This window comes from Prinia subflava, chromosome Z (genome assembly GCF_021018805.1).
Source record: "Prinia subflava isolate CZ2003 ecotype Zambia chromosome Z, Cam_Psub_1.2, whole genome shotgun sequence".
NCBI classification, from domain to species: domain Eukaryota; kingdom Metazoa; phylum Chordata; class Aves; order Passeriformes; family Cisticolidae; genus Prinia; species Prinia subflava.
In genome coordinates, this window is record NC_086283.1 from 27512343 (window position 1) to 27538697 (window position 26355).

The following is a 26355-nucleotide window of genomic DNA, read 5'->3' on the forward strand; positions in this document are numbered from 1 at the left end:
ACACCCTGTGTCCAGGCACATCAAACACAAAGTTACACATCCAAAACACAATTTTCCCATATAGAATCCGATAGAGGGGAAACATTTTCAAAATTGGAGTTGTCAGCAGCATATTATTAGTTTATGAGGTTTTTTTCTTACTTACTGTATAAATTAAAAGTAATAAGGGATATAATGCCAAAGCAAAATTATTGTAAACTCTGAGTGTGTGGGGGTTTTTTTTGGTTTTTTTGTTTGTTTGTTTTGTTTTGTTTGGTTTTTTTTTTGTGGGGGTTTTTTATATTTTTGTTTGTTTGTTTGTTTGTTTTTGTTTTTAATTGGGTGGAGAGGGAACTCAACATATATGAAGCACAGGGAGTGTGTATTTCCTTGTACATACAAATACCTCATTTATTTACATTTTTTATATCTGATTAATTTTACTCTGTTAGGACACGTAAAACATGAGACCTGCTAACCTTCCAGAGAGAGTAAAATTCATGAGGTTCAGAACTTTATATTTAGGAAAAGAGGTGCAAAACACACTCTGGGCATCCTAAGTATGGCCCTCCTTTCTTGGAAACTAAGTATCTAACTTTGTTTTAAGAAAGTAGATTTAAATAAAAGGTGCTCACAGATGGATTCATCTTCCTACAGTTCTCATCTCCATTTCACAAATCTTTACCTAGCTTTGCTCCTGTTCCTGTGACTTAATAGGTGTGATTGTCATCACCTGGGACCAATCACACTGAAATAATTGGGCCCTCTTTTAAATTCTTCCCAAATTAAAACTTTTCCGGAGAGCATATCCCTACAGTCAAGCTGCAAACCTTTTCTTCCCTTGTAGCTTATAAAAATGTCAGTAATAACTCATTCATAACTCATTACCAATTCTGTCAGTGTGTAAAAAGGCACAGTATCACTCCTCATAGAAACAGAAATCTGGGCTCTGTGAGCAGTTCAGAACATTGTTCTAGAAATCTGGATATCTAAATATTAATTAAAATTAGTGACCATCTTTAGTTGTCTTTTTTTGAATAGTATATGGGGTAAAATTTACATCTTGTTGTGTAGATACTAATTGTGTCCAAATTCGAGGTAATTAAAATAAAACAAAAAAGGTACATTACCATACATTTGTATGTACCAGTATTTTTGAATATACTAAGAATATAATAAAAATTGGCAATTATTCTATGATAGTTTTTCTTACCCTCTTTTAACCAAACAACTGCCTCAATTATTTGAAAGCCACAATCAAAATAAATTAGTCTTTGGTGTTGATGTGCATGGCAGAAAACCAGTTTACTATGCCTATGTCAGATGACTCCCACTTCAGTGCCAAGGCATTCCTTGTTCCCTTTGAGAGCAGAGATTGTTTTTTTGTTATTTAATAAGGATGTAAAACATCCTCAGCACAGAAGTGAATATGCAGCTCTTTGGTAACTATGCTGATAGCTAAAAATCTCAGCTGTCAAGAGTGACCAAAGTAATTTGCATGATTTAATGGGTTAATCCATCAGTAGCTTGGAAAGAAATTGGATGTAACTGGTTCAGGCAAGACCAAAAGTCTTAAATTCTGTCTCTGTAATGAATGTGTTTATTTCAGTTGGAGAAATAAACTCAGCTTGTAGGAGAGCACCTTGGAGCATGGCTTTGTCTCAGCTGAGACTGGATCTTCCAGGTGTTCTCACCTGGCTGCAATGTTGCCCCTGCTTAGACAGCCCCCATACTTCCCTCTGCTGATCCTGCAACTGTCTCCAATTCCATACAGGAAAAGCAGGGTTCATTTGGAATAAGCCATACTGTGAGCTGTTGTCTCAGTCAGGAAAAAAACAGCTCTTTAATCTATAGCCAGGTGTTGGATTCTCACAAGGATACTATTACATGGGTTCCTGGGAGAGAAGGGTCAGGTCAGGAGTATCTGATTGCCAGCAATTTCCTTAAGATCTTTCCTGGTTAAGCTGTCTGCAATCCCCAGGGGTTCTTTGAGGGGGTGATGTTGGCATTCTGGCACTCTCCAGTGGATTATTCAAATTTTGTCCCACATGATGTGAATCCACCTCATCTGCTGAAAGCATCAAAGTAATTAATTTAAAAAAAGGAAAAAAAATTCAAAAAAAAAGGAGGACACATTTTAAATATGAAATAAAGCTATTATATACTCCCACCTTCATTGTTTATTTCATTACACCTCAACAAATATTAACTTCTCTAGTTAGGCATGAAATTTGGTCTGCTTTGGGTACAGTATCATTAACTAAATGTCTCACTAGTAGCTCATTGCTCTTGCAGGAAGCATCAAAACATTTTGGGTGCAATCTTTGAATTCTAGCAAGGCTTGGAGAATTTTGATGAAAGTGAAATTTTATTTTGTTTTTTTTGGTGGGTTTGGTGTTCGTTTTGTCTTGTTCAAGAGGTGAGGAGAAGAAAGTAAAAACAGTCACTTCCATGGAGCTGCCATATGGTCCAGGAGACAGGGAATGAATATCTGATAGGATTTGGGACACATCTCTGCAAAGTGAGGCAGTGGCTTCTTGCATCATTGATCACTGTGTGAGTGAGGGGAAAGACAATGAAGCAGGTGCTAAAATGTGTGTGTTTGTGTTGGAAACTCTGTCAGGTGTTACCTGACAGAGCCCCTAACATCTACATGGGGTGCAGTAAGCAACCTTGAGTAAATCTCCTGGAAATGCTGATTTTTCCAAAGCAGTTGCATGTTGTGAACCCCTGGATTTCTCTTGTTAGGTAAGACACTTTGTCCTTGGTTACTAGTGACTCCTGTTTTCCATATGTGGAAGACTTACAGTGTTTTTTGGTTGGGGTTTGCTGGAACATTCTTTTGCTGTGGAAAGGAAAAGATATATAGGATATGCAAAATGACAAGGATATTTGGTAGTAAGTAATTTTCTTGGCCAGTCTGTAAAAGTCCCACAAAATCCATGAGACAGGGTTGTGTGTAGATCACACAGACTGGTTTGTGTTGGAAGGGACCTTGGGGATCACCCAGTGGCAGGGACGTCTTCCACTGTCCCAGGTTGCTCCAAACCCCAATGTCCAGCCTGGCCTTGGACTCTGCCAGGGATCCAGGGGCATCCACAGCTCCTCTGGGCACCCTGTGCCAGGGCCTCCCCACCCTCATAGCACCTGTGGTATTCACCTGGCTACTTTTCTTGGTGTGAGTTGCTTGTGTAGCAGTCCATTTTTTGTTGAGTCCTTGTGCTAAACAGAGCTGCTTAACAAAGCCTTTCCTTTGACCTGAATCACCTTCTCACCATTTGCTGTGAGACACTGGCTGCTTGCCATCAGTTTCCATCTGTATCCAGAGGTCAATCATTATCCTTATTCTAGCACTGCTCCTTGGTTCAATTAGCACTGAGACCACTGGGTTAATTTCCTGTCCTTCACAAAGTCTGTCCCTTGCTCAGCCTTGTCTTTACCCAGCACTGTTTGCAGCCTGCCTGAAGACAGAGTTTCCTGATTCCCTCACTTGACAACAACAAATCTGAGTCACAGTTCCCAGCCACGTCTCAAGGCGTGCTGAATAAACCTCCCCACAGAACACTGCTGCCTGTGTGGCTGCTGCCTGCAAAAGGAGCCTTTATGTAGCAAATTCAAAACATGTTGATGCTCCAGTGGAAGCTGCTTGTAAATTGCACCTGATTTGATTTCAGTTCTGTTGAGCAAAAAGGTCAATTCCAATATCGTCACCTACCTTGACTGTTAAAGCAAAAGAAAGCTTGGGGATTGATGTGAAATGCAGATGGATTTTTAGGTTAAATGGATTTTCAGTCATTTCACTATACTGTCATTCATTTTTCATGTGATGAGCCCTATTTTTATTTCACCTTGCTGTTTTTTCTGTCCCTCCCATGTTTAAAATTATTCCATTAACCAGTGAAATTTAGGAACATGTTCTGCCAAGTTTCTGTATCTTCCGAAGACATTAACAAATCACTAACCAAGCACAAAATGCCGTCAAGATACAGATGAAATTTAAATACACCTCCTCTCTGCGTGCCCAGGAGGGATAAGCTCCTATTGTGCACTTAGCTTAACTTTTCATCAAAGTGGAGAACAGAGAACTATTTTCTTTCTGGATCTTGTAGTTTAAACTTCCCAGAAAAAATGATTGAATCTTGCAGCTTTTAGGGAAATGTGTAAAAAGTGCTTGTGCCCACCAAGGACTTGATAAAGATTTTTGGCATTTGTGACATGAATGCATCTGTCTTTTCCTTGTGATCAGAAATGGAGGCGGGCTGTGAATGATGGAAATGTGATCTTCCATTTCCCACTTCCCTCTGCCTAAACTGGTGTGTTTTTTTTTTGTTTTTTTTTTTTTTTGTTTTTTTTTTTTTTTTTTTTTTTTTGTTTTTTTGTTTTTTTGGTTTTTTGTTTTTTTTTTTTTTTGATAGAGAGAGAGAGGAATGAAAAGTGTTGCACAGCTAGCCGTCAGACTGAGCAGCTGACCTCAATTATTGCAGTTTGGTGACATTGACCACATCACAAGAAGGGTAAAATCCTATCTCTGCCATGAGTCCAAACATCTTAAGAGCCTTGCCTATGAAGCAGGGCAGAAGTTAGAAGATCCCCAACAGACGATTTTTGAGGGCTGTGAGTGCTTTCAAGCTATCCTTAAGATATTTGAATCATGACATTGATGTCAGTCATTTTCAGAAAGCATCAGCAAGATCAAAACTCTGATTGGCCTTTGGTTTTTGTGCCTGTGTGAGTGAATTATGTCACTTTCTAGGCTACTGAGCTGCTTCCTGGTGCATTATTCTTTACCTGGTTCCAGCACTTGGTTCAGGGGCTGCCAAACAAAAAAATCTACTCTCTTTTAGGCATATAAACATCAGAAAGATCTTTCAATGCCTGAGAACCTCCCAGTTAGCTTCATAGCACAGTTGAATTTTGATAATCTGAGGAAATAATAGGTGGAAAATCACATTATGCTGGAAACAGGCATCATTCTCCCTGCACCCTGAGACAAGGAAGGTCTTGTCCACCTCAGAGAAATATGAAATTGTAGACTCATAGATTCACTAAGATTGGGGAAGACCTCAGAAATCATTGAGACAGATGGTGAAGCCAGCACTGCCACGTCTCTAAACACCACATCCACACATTTATTGAACACTTTCAAGAATTATTCCACTGCTGCCCTGGGCAACCAGATCCAGCACTTGAAAACCCTTTGTGTGAAGAAATTATTCCTAATACCCAAACTAATCTTCCCCTGGTGAAACTTGAGGCCATTTCCTCTTGTCCTGTCTCTTGTGAGGGGGCAGAAGAGATCAACCCCCATGCTGGACCTTTGAGTTTCAGAGAGCCAAGGAGAGGAGATGATGTATTTAGGATAACTGAGGATGGAAGACATGCAGCCATCCCATTGTAGACTCTTTTATGTGAACAGGAGATAGTTTATGTAGAGGGAAAGGCCAACTGTGCCACTGAGGTGTCATAGACACTGGAGAGCTGCACTGAGCATCCAGTTAAGCCAGCACTTTCAGGAGATACTTATATTTTATTGCTAAAAGACATTACATAGTTTCCTAAAGCCCCAGCCCCATTAAGGATATGTCTATAGCCTACTGAGGAGAATTTTTACTGCATGAATGATGGAAAGTTGCCTTAAAATAAACCACTGGTGAGTTCCTCCTGGGCCGGAGTGTCTGTCAGCCAGTCCCTGTTGAATTGGAGGGAAAGGAATGGGCACAGGAGATGAGCCTTAGTGGGGCAGTGGGATATAATCCACAGTTCCTGTCTTCTGGTGGGAGACAAGGTGTTATATTTGTGGTACAGATTAGTGATTTTGCAGCTTTAAGGTGGGAACTGTGTCTGTTTCACAGTCCTGCTCCTTCCTTCTGCAGCAATGAGTAGTAGCAGTAAAGGACAGCACAAGCTGCATTTTAATTTATCTTTCTTTATTTTTTGAAAAATGGGACATCAGACAGGAAAAAGTTGCACTGCATTTTGGTGAGATTAAGCTATTTCCCACTTCATTCTTCTCACTGTGGCTTGCTAAAATTACTGCAGGAGAGATGTGACATTGCATTTATGAACAGCAGCCAGTGGCTCAGTCATTCATGACCCTTATCCCGGCAGCAGTGAATTAATCCTGCTGTGTATCCATGTCCTTTGTCTTGGGTAGGAAACTAGAAGGGAAAACAGCCCCCAAATCTTTCCTTGAAGCAGCCTGGTGTCTGAGCTGAACTTCTCTCAGTGGCCTAGGCTGCTGCTGTCCCCATTCAGGACAACACTGACATTTTTAATTCATGGCTGCTTCTGGGAACAAATCATCCCTTTGTTGCTCATGGGCCTGAGGAGTTTTAAAATCCCTGTCTGGCAGAGAGGAGGTGGCTTTATTTTCTTTAGATATCCTTGGATGACTAGATCAACACAGTTCTTGTTATCAGCTGGAATAGTTGTTATTAGTGAAAACAGTGTTAGAGGAAATAACAGGTATTTTTGTAGTGAGGGTTCCTGAGGGTAAATGGTGAAGCCACAGAGCATTTTCCTTTTTTAAAGCACCAAAATAAAGAGGCTCTAATGTGTGAGCACACAGGCTAGCAGCAGTCCAGGAGCCAACAAAGTGCATGCACTGGGAGCCCATCAGGATGTGGAATTGAATTTGGGAATGTCCTCCCAAAACTGCCCTGGCCATGCAGCTCCTTACAGCTTTTCCAAGGCTGGGAAAGATTTGTTGTATCAAATAGAATTTCATATCTGAGATTAGGTTTGGTGTGTCAGCAGTTTAAAAATGGATGTTTTAGTCGTGGTAGTGCTTTTTTTCTGTTACTTCAGGGGAACGAGAACAGCAATGGACTTTAGGCTCTTTCATATAATTTAACAAAAAAGAACAAAGATGCTACGTGCAGGTTTTGCAAGACAGGGAATGGCCAAGAAGGATTCTAGGTATTTCTCAGGTAATGATATTACTCAGCTGCCTTTTCAGGAAATACAATTTGAAGTGACTGCATTCATGCCCAGCATGCAATTAGCCTTTGCTTTGTTTTGTGCATTTCAGCAGCGGTCTCTGTCCCAGAATAATACTCTGAATTCTCAATTGGTATAATTCATTATAGTTCCATTAACTTCCAGAGAGGCTGCTCTGGTTTATTCTGGCCCCGTCTCTGGCCAAAGTGTTCAGTTCTGAATATGTAATAAAAGTGTTACTCATCTGAGCAGCCGCTATTCACACCAGTACTTTGTGCCTAGTCCTGGAGGTTTTAATGTGTTTTTTGTTGGTCAACAAAGAGGGTGTTGTGTGCATGGGCAAAGATTAGATGTATCTTTCTCTGCTTTTGAGCTCTGCTCTGACATTTTTCACTCTTCTGCACAGTGTTCTCCTCCACAAGGAGTCAGACCAGACTGTCCTTCCTGGGAGGCAGGATGCCAAAATAACACCCAGTACCAGCAACCATGGGACTGAGGGCAGCACTGTGGAGCCTTCCCAGCTCCATCTGGAGTACACAAGGAAGGAAAATATTATTTTAAATGTCTAATTTGGAATTCTGTGTGATTTCTTCTTTTTTTTTTTTCCTTTTGTTTTTTCTTAAATTAGGGATACTGATATAATAATGATTACTCCATTCCAATAAAAAAAATTGCAGGTTCTGAAATGTCTTTTAAGACAAGTATTATGATGGTTAGAAACAACATTAGTTAAAGGCAAAAATTCTAGCTTTAAATAATATCAACATATTTTTTCTAAGGATCAGGCTGTCAAATACAGCACTACTCAGGATAGCTAGTAGTAGTTCTAAGATGGAACCTTTAACTTGAGAAGATGTGATACCAGGATTCTCTGTTTTACATTTCTTTTTTTTCCTCGAAAGAGTAAAAAAATCAAATGATACAGTATTTTCTGCTTATAGACCCTTGTTACGGCTTTCTGTCATCCCACACATCACCTGCTTAATCTAGTGACTTTATTCTGCTTTTACTGTTAGTGAGCTTAACTCTTTGGGTCTTTGTAGCCTGCAATACCTTTTTTTCTGTGGTTCTCTAGAATAAGTCGTAAAATCATTCATACCTTCCAAAATCTTCAGCAAATTTCTCTGGAAATAACCCACTGATGTTCTTTCTTTCACGACATTGTGTTTTTACAGTATTTCATCACTAGAGTTTAGCATGTGGTTTGTATCACAGTGATCATCCCTTGATATTTTTCCCTGAAGCAGGGTGCCAGAGTAAAAACTCTGTTCAGTCTAAACCAGTCTGTTTTGTTGTGGTGGGAAAAGGAGTGTGTGTTTACACACCCTTTGTATTTAAATCCCATTTTCTCTAAGCTTTATTTAGTTAGAGGGAGACTCTATTACTTTTTGTAACCAAACCTTACCATTACAGTTACTGTTGTTTTGGAAAAATGTCAGGAAGTGTTTAAAATTTCCATGGCGTCTTAATAATTTAAACGTATTTTTGATGGTAAAAGGGCATGAGAATTGCCCAGTGTAATGAAATTACAAAAATACATTAAATATAGAAAAGGATTTTCTTCTTGCATATAGATATTTTGAGTTTGCATAAAATATCAAGCAATCATAAATTATCCCTATATATAGATATCCTTTTTTTTTTTCCCAGAATTGCTGCATGTTGTTGGAGGGGTAGAGAAATAGCAGCAAGCTTTGCCAGTCCAGGCTGTGTTTCACCCTTCAGTAATCCCTCAGGCAGCTGATACTCTGCATATCAGCAAAACTTAGTAGGGAGACTCTTTATCAGAAGAAAATACCATCTTTCCTGGGCTTGGATATTTGAGGTTTATGTTTCCAAGTGGGTTTGGGGTTTGGGTGATTGAGCCCCTGTCATTCCCATTTTAATGTACAATTTTCCTGGTGCTTTCTGGCTCTGGTGGCTCGCAGGGATGTTGCCTGGGGGAGGATCCGTGAAACATGAGCACAGCTCAGGGCATGATCCTGTTTTTTCTCACTAAGGGTTGCAGCCTTTGCCATATGGAAAGACTATCCCAGAGTTAGTGTGTTCCAGAGAAGCAAGGCCAGTCCTGTAATGACTCTGGCTGTGGCTCTCTCCATCACACACACTGACCTCACCCTGCATCCTGGCTCTACATCCCTGCAGTCTGACTGACTTGGGGCCAGCTTGTTTGCCATGGTCTTCTGCCATTCATCTCCACCACTGTCCTCTTAAAAATCCCTGGGAATGTCCCAGCTTGTCCATACCCTGTACAGCACAGGTTTTTTTGTGGTGTGGGTTACATCTCCTGAAGCTGAGATCCTTCCTGACTATGCCCTGTCAGTGCTGGACTTTGCTCATGGTCACAGCCCAGCCAGACAAGGAGAGCCCTGCAGATGTCCAAGGACCTGGTGAAGAGAAACAGCCCAGGTCAGAGTGTAAGCACAGGTCTGGGGTCCTGTCACAAGTTTTACAGTCCATTCACAATGAGTTATAAATGATGACTAAAAATCGTGCTGTGGATGTGTCTGTGTGAGTGTTTAGGAGCATCTAAATAGAAGTTGTTGCAGATTAAACCAACTTCTTGATTCTGATTGAAACCTGCTGATTGATAATTTTTTGTTCGTCATATATCAATGTCTTGCACGACTGGGTTTCACATTCATTGTTGAGTAAGTGTTGTAATAAATATTAATGTGTTGCTGCTCTCAAAGTACTTACTGAGATCTTTAAAATTCTTTAAATATATCCTCAGAGCCTCTTAGGGCACCCAGAATTACCTGTAGCATTTTCCAAAGCAGAATTATCCCGTGATGTTGATTGAGATTGTGCCAGTGCATCTGCCATAAAAACATTAATGTCATGTCTGACTGAGGCACCTTCCATGTTCATCATTTCTGAATCCATTACAAAGACCTTAATGGCAGCTGTATATAAAGACATGCCATAATGACATCCTAAATGCTGTCTTTAAATTCACAGCATGAAAAGCCTTTTAGGAATAGGGTATGAAAAAAAAAAAAGGTGCTGACAGCAATGTGTAAATAATACTCATGGTACGTCTTTTATTTAGTGATTTAGTGGAGGTTTTGTATTGATTTGTATTGATTTCAAGAGAAATGAACGGGTCCAGAAAGGCAATAGTCTAAATAGAACTTTGTTCCTAGTGAATGACATATGAGATTTCAGTTCAGCTTGCTCATTTCACAGCAAATACAGGGAAATGCATAACAGAGTTTGGAACTGTATCAGCTGATTATACAAAATTTAAAAATGTACAGGAGAAATAAAAGATCTAAAGCTTGTTAAATTTGGGGGAAAAATGTCTATACATATGGAAAGCACAATATAAATATTCCAAAAATCACTTCTGCAGGAAAGGTTATTTGGAAAGGGCATGAACTTCTTATGGAACAGTCTTCGAGAAGGAAGGGGTTTGAAATAATTCTGTCACTTTCTGGGCAATGATATGCTTTTACCTGTCACCACATTCTCCTCCGTTTTTCTCGAAGTTTGGTAAAGGCAGTGGAAGAGAAGGAGAATGGATAGAAAAGAAGGCAGTACAAAATCCATCACTGAAGTGTGGAGGATGCTGGGGAAAATCACAGCTTTCCTGAGGTTGTGATATCGAACTTCCCATTTTTTCACTTAATTTTTCAAGACATTGAATACTTTGGGCAGTGGTTTAATCTTTAAAATACTTCAAATAAAACTTTTTAAAAGTCTGAAACACATTTAATATCTAAATTTGTTTCCTTACTTAGTTCACAATGTTGATGTCACCTTTGGTCCTGTCAGAAGCATTGTTTGAGGCATTAATCAGGCTTTTCACTCTCAGCTGTTCTCCATCACCATTGACTAAAGGATTATAGACACACTTTATAATCTTTCACATGCTGAAGAATCACAATGGCCATCAGAGTGGCTCATGGACCATTAGAACACAGATTTTCTTGTGTCTGAGTCTTGCTCAACAACACTGGCCTCCTCCTTATGCCTGCCCACCCCAGGAATCACCACTTCCCTTTTACTCATCTTGACTTTTGTCCTTTGACAATGATATTTTGAGTGATTAGGCTCTGTGCTGTCATTAATTCTGTGTGTTCGCATGTAAGGACAGTTTTAAAGTGGCTGGTTTGTGTTCAAGGGTTAAAGCTGTGTGATGTTAAGGAGGGGCATAGGTCTTGTGTCACTGACTGATTTTAGAGTGGGTTATTTTAAAGCTTTAAATCAGTCTTTTTCTCTAAAAGATACAATGCCACATATTTATGTTATTGTTTTATGTCTAAAATAGCACCACATTTTTATGTTGCTGTATAAATAGGTAGCAAAATACCTTCTGTTCTGAATGTGGTATTTGTTTAAATGTTTTTGTGCTTCCTTAGAAGTATATAGTGAAATACAGGCAAACAGTGTTCCAATTTAAATAGGTTTTGGTGATAGATTTTTCCACCTGAAATGTTTTCTCAGCCTAAAGTAGAAATATCTATTATACAAAAATCTGGAGAGTATAATACAAATGAAAAAAATCTTAGACTTATAAGTACAACATGATAAAGTTATTGGTAGAGGGTACTAATTTATCCACCACAAAATGCCATCATTATGAAAACATACATTATCCAGAGTTATGGCCTCCCTTGAGTTGTATTGATTTCCTCAAAGGTTGTTTAATGGGGAAAACAATCATTCTTGTGACAGAGGAGTCTGAGCACTGGGGCACTGGGGGGGATGTCCCAAGTGCAGCTCACACTTGGTTTTTGAGGCTGCCTTTGGTACACAGGAGGACAATCTCTCTGTCCTCATGATTCCCGTGGGGTTCTTAGGGAATGAACTGCATGTCAGGATCAAACCAAAAACCTCCAAACTAGCTTTAATGTGCACGTCCAGGAGACCAGGTAGTGCAAAGACTATTCAAGCACTAGGGTGACCCAATGCTTTATGCAAAGAAATAAGAAAATAAATTTAACAAGCAATGGAATCACAGAATCATTTATTTTGGTTGGAAAATACCTCGGAGGCCAAAAAGTCCAAGCTGTGCCCAATACCCACCTTGTCCCTGGCACAGAGCACTGAGTGACACCTCCACTTCCTTGGACAGTTCCAGAGATGGGGACTCCAAACCTCCATGGGCAGCCCCTGCTAAGGCCTGACCACCCTTTCCATGGAGAAATTCCTGCTGGTGTCCAACCTCAGCCTCCCCTGGCCCGGCCCGAGGCCTTTCGCTTTCCTCCTGTCTCTGTTCCCTCAGACCAGATCCCAACACCTCCAGCTGCCCCCTCCTGTCAGGGAGTTGTGCAGAGCCACAAGGTCCCTCCTGAGCCTCCTTTTCTCTAGGCTGAGCCCCTTTCCCAGCTCCCTCAGCTGCTCCTGGGGCTCCAGACCCTTCCCCAACTCTGTTCCCTTCCCTTCTGGACACACTCCAGTCCCTCAATTCCATGTCATGAGTGGCCCAGAACTGGACACAGCACTCGAGGTGGTCCCTCAGCAGTGCCAGCACAGGGATGGTCACTGCCCTGCTCCTGCTGCCACACCATTCCTGTTACAGACCAGGTGCCATTGGCCTTCTGGGCACACTCAGAAAGTCAAAATAAAGCTAAATAAGGACAAAAGGTTTTATTGTCTACAGATCTTGCAGTCCCTGTTGTGTATTTCTCCATCCAAGGCATACTGAGTGAAGAATCTATCACAGGAGTAGCAGCAGCTCTCACTGCATGCATGAGGGTTTGAGACTTAGTATTGGTATTAATTCAGAAACCTTTTTTCAGTAGTGGTGGTGAAAAAATACGTTACTTATCTTCACATTCCAAATAGCAGCACAGATGACTGTTAACTGCAGAGGTTGTGGAGTCCCCAGAATGTCCCCAAAAGTGTCCAAGGCTAGGTTGGATGAGACTTGGAGCACTCAGGGATACTGGAAAGTGTCCTTGCCCATGGCAGGGGTGGCACTGAATGAGATTTAAGATCCCTTCCAATCCAAACCTTTCCACAATTCTGTGGTTTTATGACTACATAAAGGTTAACAAATCACTGGCTTGAAATTGGTAAATGATGTTGATTATTCACATTCTTCTTTAGGACTGACTTTCAGACCTTGGGCTCCACGTCTACACAGCCTAGGCTTAGGAATAATAATGTTTTCTGACATGGGGGTAACCTTAGAGGTGATCATTGGAAGCCTGGCCACTGCTGGTGCCAGGGCCTGAATCTGCTGGGTGTGCTCAGTGACATCAGCTCAGACACCAGAAAATCTGAGTCGAGCAAAAACGATGGAATTCCAGGCATGAGGTTTATGCTTTACAAGCCTGGTGAGAAATTACTACGGGCTCCACTACCTCACGTTGAATTGAGGCATCACAGCCCAGAAATCTTTTCCAAAGCTTTCTGTGGCCTTGTGATTTCAGCTCTTCTGTCTGTCTGCTTTGCTGTTTTGTTCACTGACCTGTGTGGTGCTTCATGCCTGCTGGGAGTTATGTCCAGAAGCCTCCTACCTCCACCCTGGGTGGTACAGATGATCCAAACAGGACATCCCAGGAGCCCAGAGGATGACTCCAGCAAACAGTCACACCCGGGACACTGAGCTCATCCAAAACTTTTCAAACCACAACTTTTTGGTGCTGATGCCTGAGTTTGGAAGTGCTTGTGTGCTGGATGACAGTGCATCCAGCTGTGGTGCACAGAAAATTACCCTTAATACAGAGGTTTGAGGAGATTTGAGAGCCAGAGAGGAAGAAAAGTTTCATGAAGTAAATCAGGAATTACAGTGGATTGTTGAAAAGCTGTTGCTGAGCGGCCTAAAATTGCCCCCAAACAGCCTCTGACCAAGCCTAAGAGCACCACAGCATCCAAGCCACCAGCTTTGGTGCTGCTTCTGTCAAGCACCCATGGAAAATAAAGCAGGGAAAACAACCTTAATTTCTAGGAGATTTTTAGACGTCCAGATTGAAATTTCAAAATGTTGCCTCAACAAAGTGGCTGCCTGGCCCACATCAAGGAAGCTTTGATTATGTCCCAAAGCTTTCTCTTTGTGCTCTTAGGGAGGTACTGATTTTCAGGGGGTAGAGACACTATAAATTTATAGTATTTTCAAGCAAAATCATAACCTTTAGCAATGCTTGTAAGCAGGGACTTTTTTAGAATTATAGTACTACTGATATGTTTTTGTCAGACCACATCGATGTGGATTATTGAAAATTAATATCTCATCTGATTGTATATTTCATTGAAATTTCCCTTCTCAAGGTATTTTTAAAAGAGGGATTTCTATTACAGATCTTGGTTTTGATGGTTAAAATTAATGAGCTCCCTCAGAGTCTCTTGGATATGTGTAAAATGCATTCTTTTTTACCTTCTTGTGTTTTGATAGATGAAAAGAGACTTTTTCATGCCGCCTGACCAAACTTATTATTTACATGTCAAATTTACCCTAATTTTTTTCACCATGTAGTTTCAAGACAATGTGAATTGGCAACAGATGAGCACCTGAGTTATCCCCAATAAACAAGCATTGAGAAGGAAACCTTATGGCAAACAGATTTTACCATAACTTGATTAGTTTCCCTGCAGATTTGAAACGAGGGTGTTTTGTGTGGTTTTTTTTGTTTGGTTTGTTTTTATTTTCTTTAAAAAAAGTTAATTAAAGTGTTGTATTTAAAAAGTTTTTAGAAAAGGGTGACATCAGGAAAAGAATAATAGACTTTGCAAATAGAAAATTCAATGGTAAAACAGCCTAGAAGGATGAAATGTAAACTGCCTTACTGAGCTGACTACAATTTATAAATTTTCTGTAGCTGGATCTAAACTTTTTGCTGGAGTTGTTTTAAAATGTGTCTTCATAAACACTTCCCATGGAGATATTCTTTGTAAAAATAAACTTCAATAACCAGCTGACAGTGAATTTATAGAACCTCAATCTCAACTGCCTCTTGGCCCCAGGGATTACGGTACAGAAACCCCAAATTTATACAAAGAATTGAATATACAGTAGGGCAGGACAAAGGGAACGGGAAATGACTCTCACTGTTTTCCTAAAATTAATATAGTGACGTATTCCTGTTGTTTTCACTGAAGCAGATGCACGGACTGTAAATACCAGTGTTTAATATCTCTGGGTAATCTAAGTGGATCTATTTCTCATGAAAAATGTCAGGATCTGTGTATATGGGATAACTTCAGCATAGGTAGGAATGGTGTTTCCTCAACTGCCTGTCAGGAATGACTTAATCCTGCTTTGCAGATATTGCCTTTGTATCCCTGGGATGTGTTAATTTCCATACCCATTCATTTAGAAGGCTCTGCTGAGACTGTCAAAGAGATGCTAATTATTATCAGCCCTGGTGATCCCTGGGGATTTATGCTGGGATTGAGAAACCACGAAACTGGTGGAGTTACACTGCAGTCAGGGATTAAAGTGATAAATTCTGCTCCCTCTCTGCTTTATCCTTTCTCTGGCAGTTTGGGGGACAGCTCTCTCAAGCAGTCCTGGTGCTCTCGAGGTGATGGTTTTGTGACCACTTGGCCACCTCTCAGCCCATTTTGTCTAATAGTGGTGCTGATTTTACTTAAATCATCAGCTTCATTAAAGAGCAGATCTTGGGAATTCAGTTGATTAATTCCGTGGGGCAACATGTGCTGCCTGGAGTTAGATAGAATTCAACCAGGGATTTCTGCTCTGCTAGCAGGAGGGCTCTTGGAGGAATTTAGGGAAGTTAAAATAGTGTTAATATCTGAAAATCTGAACAAATTTTCCTAAATCTTTACTAATCTGATGAAAAAGTTGAATTTTTATTCAGAAGAAAAATTAAAATTGTCAGAATTCTGTGCTGCTATTGATGAAATCTCCAGGATAGGAAATAATTTTAAATAAGGGCTTTTCTTCAGGATAAACGCCTGCGTCCTTTAAAAATATTTTCTGTTCTATACCAATCTGGATTATTTTTTTTTTTAGTAATAACTGCAAGTTCTTTATTGTGATCAAGCTAATACATTTCATTCAGTGCGACAGGCTGAAAATGTGAATATTCCTTTAATCAGTTTAATAATTTGTTATATCTTGACTATGTAACAGCAAGGTGAAGAGAAGTAATGTCTGTGACAGTTTCCTCTGGATAAAATCTGAATTGCAGGGTTTTTTTCCTTGCTTGTGGTCCATTATTCATAATTTGGACATCATGGCTGTGTGTTCTGTCTGTGTGAAGTTAGGTCATTGTAGGCAAACAAATTCCTCAGTTCTGGAAAACTTCTGCTTGCTTTTTGCTTGCTTTGGTCCCTGTTTATATTTTTTTATGGCAAAACTAAGCCTTTGGTGCTAATTGTAGCCCTTTATTGCTGTGCTGAGAGGATCTGGATCCTGTTTTCTTGGTGACACTGTCATGAATAGTTAACCAAGCCAAAGCGGTAGGATTTTCATTAGAGGTGATGGTATACACAAATGAAGATGCACAGAGTTGTTTTTTTCACACTGAAAGGTGGATATGACAGATTGGAAGGTATTTCTTTTTAAACAATTGACTTCTGTACATCAAAATAAAGTACTGCAAAAGTATGTTTTAGAACCTAAAAGGACTTCCTGCCTATAACTAGGCTGCAGAAATTAGTTTCTGTCATTTCAGAGACCCTGATGCTGTATTTCCAAACGTCTTTTGGATGATGAGTCCTGAATTTTTCTGTATTAAAAGCATCTTCTGTTTCAGGTCCCCAACACTGTAGCACTGCATTGATTGAGTTTCATCCTGCCTCTTCCAAACCAATGACAGTATTTTTAGTTTTCAGTTATTTTCTAGAATACTCTATTGGAAGATTCCCTCAACCCACCAAATAATACCAGTCTTCAAAATTACAAAAAAGAACCCCCAAAACAACCAAAACCCCTCCAACCAGCAGGAGTTTTTATTTAAACTCTTTAATCTTCTTGGCACAAATTGAACCATGTACTTGAACCATGATCCCCTTCTTGCTCTCTTATCAATCTTACTTCTTGTAGCTACTCGCAGGAAGTAGGTTATCTATTGGGAATATTTTGTTTTCCTAATCAATGTTTGGTGTAGGAGGTTTGATTACTGTTTTTCATGCAGCAGTACTCATGTCTGTGTTTAAATTGCTACCATTCTTCTCAAAGGTATAACAGTCACTCATATTGAATTACATAATATAAAAGTAAGAAATTTAATTTCATAAGGAGTTAAGGAACATCCCTTCCCTAAAACGTTGCTTAAATTTAGACAAAAAGTATTTTCAGAATAAAAAACTAGGCTTGTGCCTAAGACTGTCTCTCATTTTTCCAAAAGATTTTTATGTTGAGCAATGAATAATACTTTGGTGAAGCTTTCTTTGGCTTTTAGTCAAGTGCTATAAATGAATTCATTAATGGGAATTATTTTTGGATAGTAGTAGTGGGTGTGTGTTTAAAGTCCAGTGGTGATGCATGGTACTGTGAGAGTCAAGTGTATTCCATCTTTTCTTCAGCAAGTCTAAGAGTTTTAGCTTAAAAGAAAGAAACAAACACAACAAAAATCCCCAAGCTTCTGGTGATCCACCCTCACATATGAGCCAGTCTGCTGCTATTTGTGAGATTGAATTCTGGACTGTCTGAATGATAAGCCTTTCTTTTGGCATAATTAAAATAAATTATTTTTTTAGGAACAGAAGAAAAAAAAAAGTCTTTTTAAAATTCATTTTAGCAATAGAAGAATTCTGTGTCTAAACAGCAAAAAAATACTGAGCGTGAGGGCTGTGATCACCAGTGCACGTTGAACAGGTGGAAAACACAGAGACATTTTTTATTATGTTAGGAAAATGTAGGTTTTGTATATGAGGTTCACCTCTGGGAAGTACTTTTTGTCTGAAATAAGGGTATGGGAGGAGAACAGCAAAAAGGAAGGCTAGGAGTTATGATAGTGAAATCATTCAAGTTTGTTGGTTCTTGACAGTAAACTGTTCTGTGTGTATTCATTATGAGGCCAACTTTGAATAGTGATGTTGAAATATATAAAATAGTGTTTGTGCAAATGTTGGGCACACTGCCCCAGACAGGTAAAGAGTAACTATCATTAACATATTTTCAGCATTTAACACTGGAAAAGTATGCTTATCTGGTTAAAGTTTACTATGGAGACTTAGGCTGTCGTTTAACCCTTCTCAGCATTTATTGTAGGAATGTATCTTGTCTGTGCTGGACTTTGGATCTTGTTAATTAGCTTGTGCCTTGGAAATAGGTCAGCTAATACCTGTTGTCACCCTGCAAATATCTGCAAGTCTGTGATGTAGTGTAGTGCATGCTGCTGAATATGTCATATTATTAAGTGTTAAGCATTTACTTCACTGTGAGCAGAGGCTCTAGGGAGCCCCTGATTAATTTATCAGTGCTCTTGGCCAGAAACACGTTTCTTTGAGAAACGGTGAAAATGCTGCTTGTGGGCCGTATGTAACCTCCCTGCTTCATTTTCAGTACATGTGGATAACAATTGTGAAAGGAATAGGGAAACAGGGCTCATTAGTATTTACTTTCTGTGAAAACTATTTGTGTTGAATCTCAAATTATGGCATCTTTCATCCACGTAAGTATTGAACCACCCTAAAATGCACAGAAACACAATAAACATGGAAGTTACCCTAACAGCTTCAACCTCAGTGACCATATCATTATTTAATAAATTTCAGCTGAAATTTATGCTGTTCTGGATATCATTGTCTTGAAAATTATAGGTAATTAAAGATTTCATTTTGAAAGCAGGCATACCAAATGAAAACATACTGTAGGATGTTGATAGCTGGAATAAAAATCTCTGCATAACTTTTGAATGCTTTAATAGGGATTTTTTGAGGTTTTTAGCTTAAGGAGGGATCTGTTTGTCTTGACATTTGCGTTTGGAGTAGGTAATTGTCAGAGTGGAGAGAAGTTTGTTGTTTAAGTGTAGGTAAAGCACATTTTGTGAATTTATGCAGTACTTTAAGTAGGTGGATGAACCTGGACAGAGCCTGCTTCACTCAGCTTCAAGAAAGGGAGCAGTGAAAATCCAGATATATTGCCTAGTTTAGGATTGCTGGCTTTTCTCTCCACTGGGTGCAAAGAGGTACCAAGAAAAGGTTATCTTTCTAGTTTAAATTCAGTCTTTTTGAACTTGCCTTTGTGTCACGAATTTCTTCCAGTTCTGAGGCCATCTTGAGACTAAAGAGATTTTCATAAGAAAGATACAGAAAAGAAATACTTTAAGGGTTGTCTTGAAACACTTCAGATGTTAGATTTCTTTTGACCTTGGTTGGTTTCCTCTTGGCAGCTCTGGAACGAAGAGATTCCTCCCTCCTGGGCAGCCCAGACATTGTGGACCCAGCTCCGAGGAGAAAACGAAGGCAAAGGACAGCAAAACCTGCAGGGACAGGAGCTAAGGTGGCTGCTTACGAGGCAGAACAGGCAGCCCAGGAAAAGTAAGCAGGTTTTAAATGTATTGAAATATTTTTATATTCACGGACTTCATTGGGTTTGTGGGACTCCAAACCCAGCTGGGCTTGGACAACCTCTGGCTGAGGACATTCCAACCTCACCACCCTGAGATTCTGCCTTTGGGATTCCAGTGGAAAGAAATTACCTCTCAATTCCATCTTTAAAAGATTTTTCTGAAAATTAAGTCTCCAGGCAGAAAAAATAGTTCACTCTTAAAACACAAAGGGGGTCAGGATTTGTAGCACTTAAAAATATTTTTCTTATGACCATTTCAACTTCTGGAAATATTTCTGTGTGTTCTGGGAGGTGCTTATAGCTGTGCATAGAGTTGCCTCAGAGCTGCTATGGGATTGGTAGTATTTTCTTCATAAACCTATTTTTTCTTCTAAGTTTATGGCAAATTATGTTTGAAAATACATATTTTCCAATTTTATCTGTAATTATTCCATGGATTGTAAACTCTTTAAACAGCCGTGGACACAAGTAGATTACAAAGACATTTCCCGTGATTAGCAAAGATTTCTGTTTAAATAGCAGTAGAATTATCTAATTTTGACGTACAAGTTCTGGTTCGATGCCAGCTAGGAATGTTTGAATTTACAATCCTGTTTTATTAGTTTAAAAATTGCATTTTTTAGGATGGTGTAGAAATATGTCGGACCTTGCTTTTTTGTTCTTTTACATTCCAGTCCATTTCAATGGAAAATGCCCTTTCCCCATTGTATTCGGTCAGTTTGATTTTGACAGTCTGCCTGTGTTTGCCTGAAATTCAGGTTCATTTTATTTAATATTGATTGTTGAAGGAAAACCTATGGAGGGAAAGTATTGCAAATATACAGGGGCCTTGGATTGAGTATTTTTTTGTTTATGAATATCTAAGTCCTGTGTGTAGGGGGACAAATAAGAAGATAATGCTATTTTTGTTTTAACTCCTTGAAATAAGGCAAATTTTAGTAGAAACAGAGCAGCATTATGACTTTCATATGTGCAAAGAATTTCTACTCCATTTACAGCTTGAGTCAGGGTTGAATCTAGAGAGTGGTTCTTTTTATTGGCTGTAACATAATTATTTATGTTTTGAGACTGGCCATATGGAACATCCGTTCTATCAGTCTGCATCTCCATTTTTCTTATTTGCACTTTATGTGGCAGTGACAATTCTTGGATTAGATAAGAAGACAGGAAATATCCCTGTTCACCTGAAACATTCCAAAAGATGAAATGAAATAATTTCCACTTTGATGGTTATTTTTCTCAATGTCACTGAAGTTTCTTATCTTATCTGAAGTCTTTTGCCAGCTGCTAATCAAGTTTTCAGTCAATTTGCTTAACTAATAATTTTCAGTTCTCTTCAGCCTGTTGAAGGTGGGGAGATGTAGAATTAGCACCGTGATCCAGTTCACAAATATAGGTGTTCTTTTTATGGAGTAATTTGTAATTATTCCAGTAATTTGTGCTGATGGAATGCCAAATCCTTGGTGCTACAAAGGGCTTTATCTTAAGCTGACAGCATGTTGGGGTCCTGCCCAAAATGTTTTCCAGTATTGTGTCATTGAGCAAAAAGAAAAAAATATTCAAAATTATTTAATCCAAACAAAGGGTTAGCAGGGGGGGAAGTTAACCTCGAAATTCCTTTGCCTCTGGAAGTGCTCCATCACAAACAGGGAGATGGAGAGCAAGTTGTGGTGTTCTGGTATTAAGTGCCAGACTTGATCTGATTTTGTGATCACATCTACAAATGCACCAGCGAGTCCTCCCTTGTTCCTGGGCTCTCCTGCTCAGACCTGTAGCCAGGGCTGGCTCCTTAATGTAAATACAAATGTAAGTGCTTCGAGGCCAAGTCACACAAAACGCTCTCCCACAGTTCTTGCTTTAGCAAATAGAGCTTATTTAGAGTTATTTCCCACATGGAAGTTTTGGTGACATCACCAGCGCTCTCCAGGTGAGACAAGGGCTGCCACAAACCCAACACCACCAGCCCTAACCTGCTGTGTAGTGAGTTGCTTGGTATTAGAGCCTAAAAAAAAGAATTAAAAATTCCTCTTCAGCAAAGGAAAGCATCCAAGGTTTTCTTTTCCCTTTGCCTTTCAGATTGTTTTTGAAAACACAGTGTTTTTCAGTGCTGTCAGTGTTATCACATACGAAAAGTTGTGTCTTAACTTTTAAGAAAAGTCTTAAATTTCATATACTTCTTGTAAGACTTTACAGTGTGCTAAGAAAATAGCATGTATCTTAAACTCAAGACCATCTACAGTAAATACTAAGTCATCAAAACCTAAAGGATTCTATTTCTGCAAATATTTTAGATTTATGGATGTTGAGGCTAGTTGTGTGGCAATTCTCTGCTCCTTGGAATGAAAATATATTCTTGAATATAACCAAAAATACTCAGAAGAATGCAAATAAAAATCTGTTTGACACAGAAATTAGAGCAAAAGGTGTGCTGCCTTTCTCATGCTTTGTGTGTGGTTGCAGTGGCAGGAAAAGGAGTTAAATTGTATATATAGACATCTAGTATTACTGTGGCAATTCGTTCAAGGGCTAAATCAACATTTTTAATGCAACTTGGCAATGTGCTTTGGATAATATTAAGCTTAGTGAAAGTAGCCATGAGAGCAGCAAGGAACTGAATTAGGATTTGTAGAACAAGGCTGCTAAATGAACTGTTTAATTATTTGCTGAAATAAAGATGTACTTTGAGATGAAGTAGAAATTTAGAATAATTAGTGGGTCAGACAACTGCCAAGAATGAGGTTTATCTGGCTCTCTAGCAGACTGTTCTTAAATCAGAGATATCCAGTGAAAGGGAATGCTTCTTTAGGCAGATAGATGTTACTTTTAGTCAATAAGAGCTGACCTATGGCTCTTAATGTACACATTTTAAAAATATGTGAAGACAAAAAGTAGATCTTCCTTTTCAAAACACTATTGAGCCAGGAAGTAAAATAAAATTACTCTGATTCCAGTAAGGAATTTTTCTGATTCCAGGTCTTGGTGCAGCTCTAACTATAACTTAATATCTGGCAATTTCCTAAGGTGTAAGTCAGAGATAATATATAAGTCAAGTTAAGATGCAAATTCTTCTTTTCAGAATTTGCATTTCATAATTGGAGGAGAAAAAAAATTAATAAGAGCATTCCAATCCACAGTTAGAAGTTATACTTATTGAGGCATTACCCAAATCTCTTTGAGAGCTGCATATGAATGGCACTATTAGCTGTGTGGAATATGCATTCAATATAGAAGCTTAGCTGTATGGCCTGTCAGCCTGAATCCTGTAATAATATTTTCACTTTAAAAGTGTTGCAACCTACTTGAGAGCAGATAGTACCTACTGAAGGTGGCAAAATTTTTAATACCATTTTAAAAATGAAGCGTAGTCACTGGACAAAACCTGCAGACTATAGTGGAACCGGGATGGAGTCTCTATAACTAAAATAAAAATAAATCCAGAAAAAGCTTCCATTTCTAGTGCAACTTGCATCCTTCCAATCTGATTTATCAAAATTGGGCTTTTTAAAATGAGTTAAGAAAAGAAACCCTTTTTATTTCTTTCATTTTTTACTAATAAAGGACCATTTATGGTCCTCATTCACACATGTGTTTCTTAGGAGAAAGGCTTTGCTGTATAAGGCTTAAAATTTCTTTAAGTTATTCTGTATATTTCAAAATATAATCCATTCCTGCTGCTGGAGGGTATTCATAATTTATGTGCCATTTAATGCATGCCTACTGCTGAGTGGATGTACAATTATAGAAGTGGTTTGGGGAAAGGCATCTTAAATACAGGAAAAACATTATTATGGATGCAAATATGCTGGATTCTCCTGAGAATAAGACTAGAGAAATAATTTTTTTAAAGAGTTCTTACAGAGGAAATGTTCCATAATTCTGAGAAGCAAACGTTAATAGATAGTCTTAATCCAACTGATTGAGAAGTAACAGATATTATTTCCTTGTCTTTTTTAATGAAGAATTACCTGTTTGCACCAAGCACTGTGAACCTGATGTATTAGTTGTTCTGCATGGCAAAAATTTCAGTTTCATAAGTTTAGTTCAGTACCTTTGATGTCACTATTAATGCCTCTTTTTTTTTTTTTTTTTTTAATTGAAATTTGACTTTTGCTGGCTTGGTTCCTCTTGCTCGAGTGATAAAATGGAGTGACTGCCAGAATCAGGCCTAAATTTAAATTGAAGGAAAAAGATACACTCCCTAACTTCACTGTGTTTGGCTTTGTTAATGGTAAATGTGGATTTCTTTTTTGTCCAGTGTTCATGCTCTCCTCCTTTTCTGTACCTTCAAAAGATTTTTTGAGTCTTCGCAGGTATATGTTGTGGGATTGCATTTTAAGGAAATGGTTTGCTCTGGCTCACCCCTGGAAAATGTGTGGTTTATCCCAAGTCTGTACCCTCCCTGCAGTATCCTGTATCTGTAACCTCATTGGCTGGAGAATGTTACCGCGCCCCTTTGAACCTCTGTGATAAGAATGCTAACGCAAGGGGTCTCGCCCTCTTTGCCCCCTTCCCCCTGGAGGCCTCTGGACGCTCCCCTTCCCTTCCCCCTTCCCCCTTCCCTTCCCCCTCTCCCTCAGTGAATAAACCCTCACCTCATCAGCACCCCACCGGCGTCTAAGTCTCTTTGCCTGCCAGCACGGGAACAACCACGACCCTAGGACCCTGGGGGTCTCCAGGGGCACTCCCCGGGGACCCCCCAAAATATAATCAACAACAGTATGTAATTTATTTGGAAAGAAGTCTTTCAGCATTGTATCCCAATACTGTAATAAGCTGGACTTGTTTTTCTTTTGGTAAACTTCCATCCCCTCAGAAGCACTCAGAGCCTGTGGTGAACCCAGAGCTCCCTGGGGATCCTCTCTCTGCATTTGTTTAATTCATTGCTTGCGGTTCACATTTTTGAAGCTCTAATGGAAGGTTTATTTAAAGTGTGGTCTGCTACCACCAGTGACTCAGGTAGGAGAAACCAGAGATCTGTCCTGCAATCCGTTATCCTCAGAGGATGACATTCCAAACTTTAGTTTTTCACACAACTTTTTCTTCGTGTAAAAGTTCAACCAGGCAAAAACAGGGTTCTGCTGGAAATGACACCAGAACTTTCCAGAGGAGGTGTGAAGTTTACAACACAGTTACCCCTTTTATGGAAAGATGTACTTAAGAGCTCATAATGACGTGTCACTTTTTTATATTCTCTTAAGTTCATTTATTTAATGCCATAGGAGAGAACTTTCCTGATTTGGCAAACAGTGTGATCACAAGATAAGAAATCTCTTAGAAGTGCATGGTTGGGTTGTATGATCCTCTAATGTGAATATTAAACCATAAAAATTAAATAGTTAAGGCATCTTTGTGATTCATGGATGATCAGCATTATTTGTGCTTTTAGGTGGTCCCTTCCCTTCCCTTCCCTTCCCTTCCCTTCCCTTCCCTTCCCTTCCCTTCCCTTCCTTCCCTTCCCTTCCCTTCCCTTCCCTTCCCTTCCCTTCCCTTCCCTTCCCTTCCCTTCCCTTCCCTTCCCTTCCCTTCCCTTCCCTTCCCTTCCCTTCCCTTCCCTTCCCTTCCCTTCCCTTCCCTTCCCTTCCCTTCCCTTCCCTTCCTTCCCTTCCCTTCCCTTCCCTTCCCTTCCCTTCCCTTCCCTTCCCTTCCCTTCCCTTCCCTTCCCTTCCCTTCCCTTCCCTTCCCTTCCTTCCCTTCCCTTCCCTTCCCTTCCCTTCCCTTCCCTTCCCTTCCCTTCCCTTCCCTTCCCTTCCCTTCCGCACCCTTCCCTTCCCGCACCCTTCCCTTCCCGCACCCTTCCCTTCCCTTCCCGCACCCTTCCCTTCCCTTCCCGCACCCTTCCCTTCCCGCACCCTTCCCTTCCCTTCCCTTCCCTTCCCTTCCCTTCCCTTCCCTTCCCTTCCCTTCCCTTCCCTTCCCTTCCCTTCCCTTCCCTTCCCTTCCCTTCCCTTCCCTTCCCTTCCCTTCCCTTCCCTTCCCTTCCCTTCCCTTCCCTTCCCTTCCCTTCCCTTCCCTTCCCTTCCCTTCCCTTCCCTTCCCTTCCCTTCCCTTCCCTTCCCTTCCCTTCCCTTCCCTTCCCTTCCCTTCCCTTCCCTTCCCTTCCCTTCCCGCACCCTTCCCTTCCCGCACCCTTCCCTTCCCTTCCCGCACCCTTCCCTTCCCTTCCCGCACCCTTCCCTTCCCTTCCCTTCCCTTCCCTTCCCTTCCCTTCCCTTCCCTTCCCTTCCCTTCCCTTCCCTTCCCTTCCCTTCCCTTCCCTTCCCTTCCCTTCCCTTCCCTTCCCTTCCCTTCCCTTCCCGCACCCTTCCCTTCCCGCACCCCTTCCCTTCCCGCACCCTTCCCTTCCCTTCCCTTCCCTTCCCTTCCCTTCCCTTCCCTTCCCTTCCCTTCCCTTCCCTTCCCTTCCCTTCCCTTCCCGCACCCTTCCCTTCCCGCACCCTTCCCTTCCCGCACCCTTCCCTTCCCTTCCCTTCCCTTCCCTTCCCTTCCCTTCCCTTCCCTTCCCTTCCCTTCCCTTCCCTTCCCTTCCCTTCCCTTCCCTTCCCTTCCCTTCCCTTCCCTTCCCTTCCCTTCCCTTCCCTTCCCTTCCCTTCCCTTCCCTTCCCTTCCCTTCCCTTCCCTTCCCTTCCCTTCCCTTCCCTTCCCTTCCCTTCCCTTCCCTTCCCTTCCCTTCCCGCACCCTTCCCTTCCCGCACCCTTCCCTTCCCGCACCCTTCCCTTCCCTTCCCTTCCCTTCCCTTCCCTTCCCTTCCCTTCCCTTCCCTTCCCTTCCCTTCCCTTCCCGCACCCTTCCCTTCCCGCACCCTTCCCTTCCCTTCCCTTCCCGCACCCTTCCCTTCCCTTCCCTTCCCGCACCCTTCCCTTCCCCTTCCCTTCCCGCACCCTTCCCTTCCCGCACCCTTCCCTTCCCTTCCCTTCCCTTCCCTTCCCTTCCCTTCCCTTCCCTTCCCTTCCCTTCCCTTCCCTTCCCTTCCCTTCCCTTCCCTTCCCTTCCCTTCCCTTCCCTT

The 26355-nt window shown here is 40.6% G+C and overlaps 1 protein-coding gene across 6 annotated transcripts in view; it reads left to right on the forward strand.

Moving 5' to 3' along the window:
- XRCC4 (X-ray repair cross complementing 4) overlaps window positions 1-26355 on the forward strand; it is a 152741-nt gene that overhangs the window by 70501 nt on the left and 55885 nt on the right. For all 6 annotated transcript variants that reach the window (XM_063423817.1, XM_063423813.1, XM_063423814.1 and 3 more), the window contains one exon: window positions 19173-19320. In XM_063423817.1, coding sequence (XP_063279887.1) covers window positions 19173-19320 — 148 coding nt within the window. The remainder of the gene's footprint in view (window positions 1-19172; window positions 19321-26355) is intronic.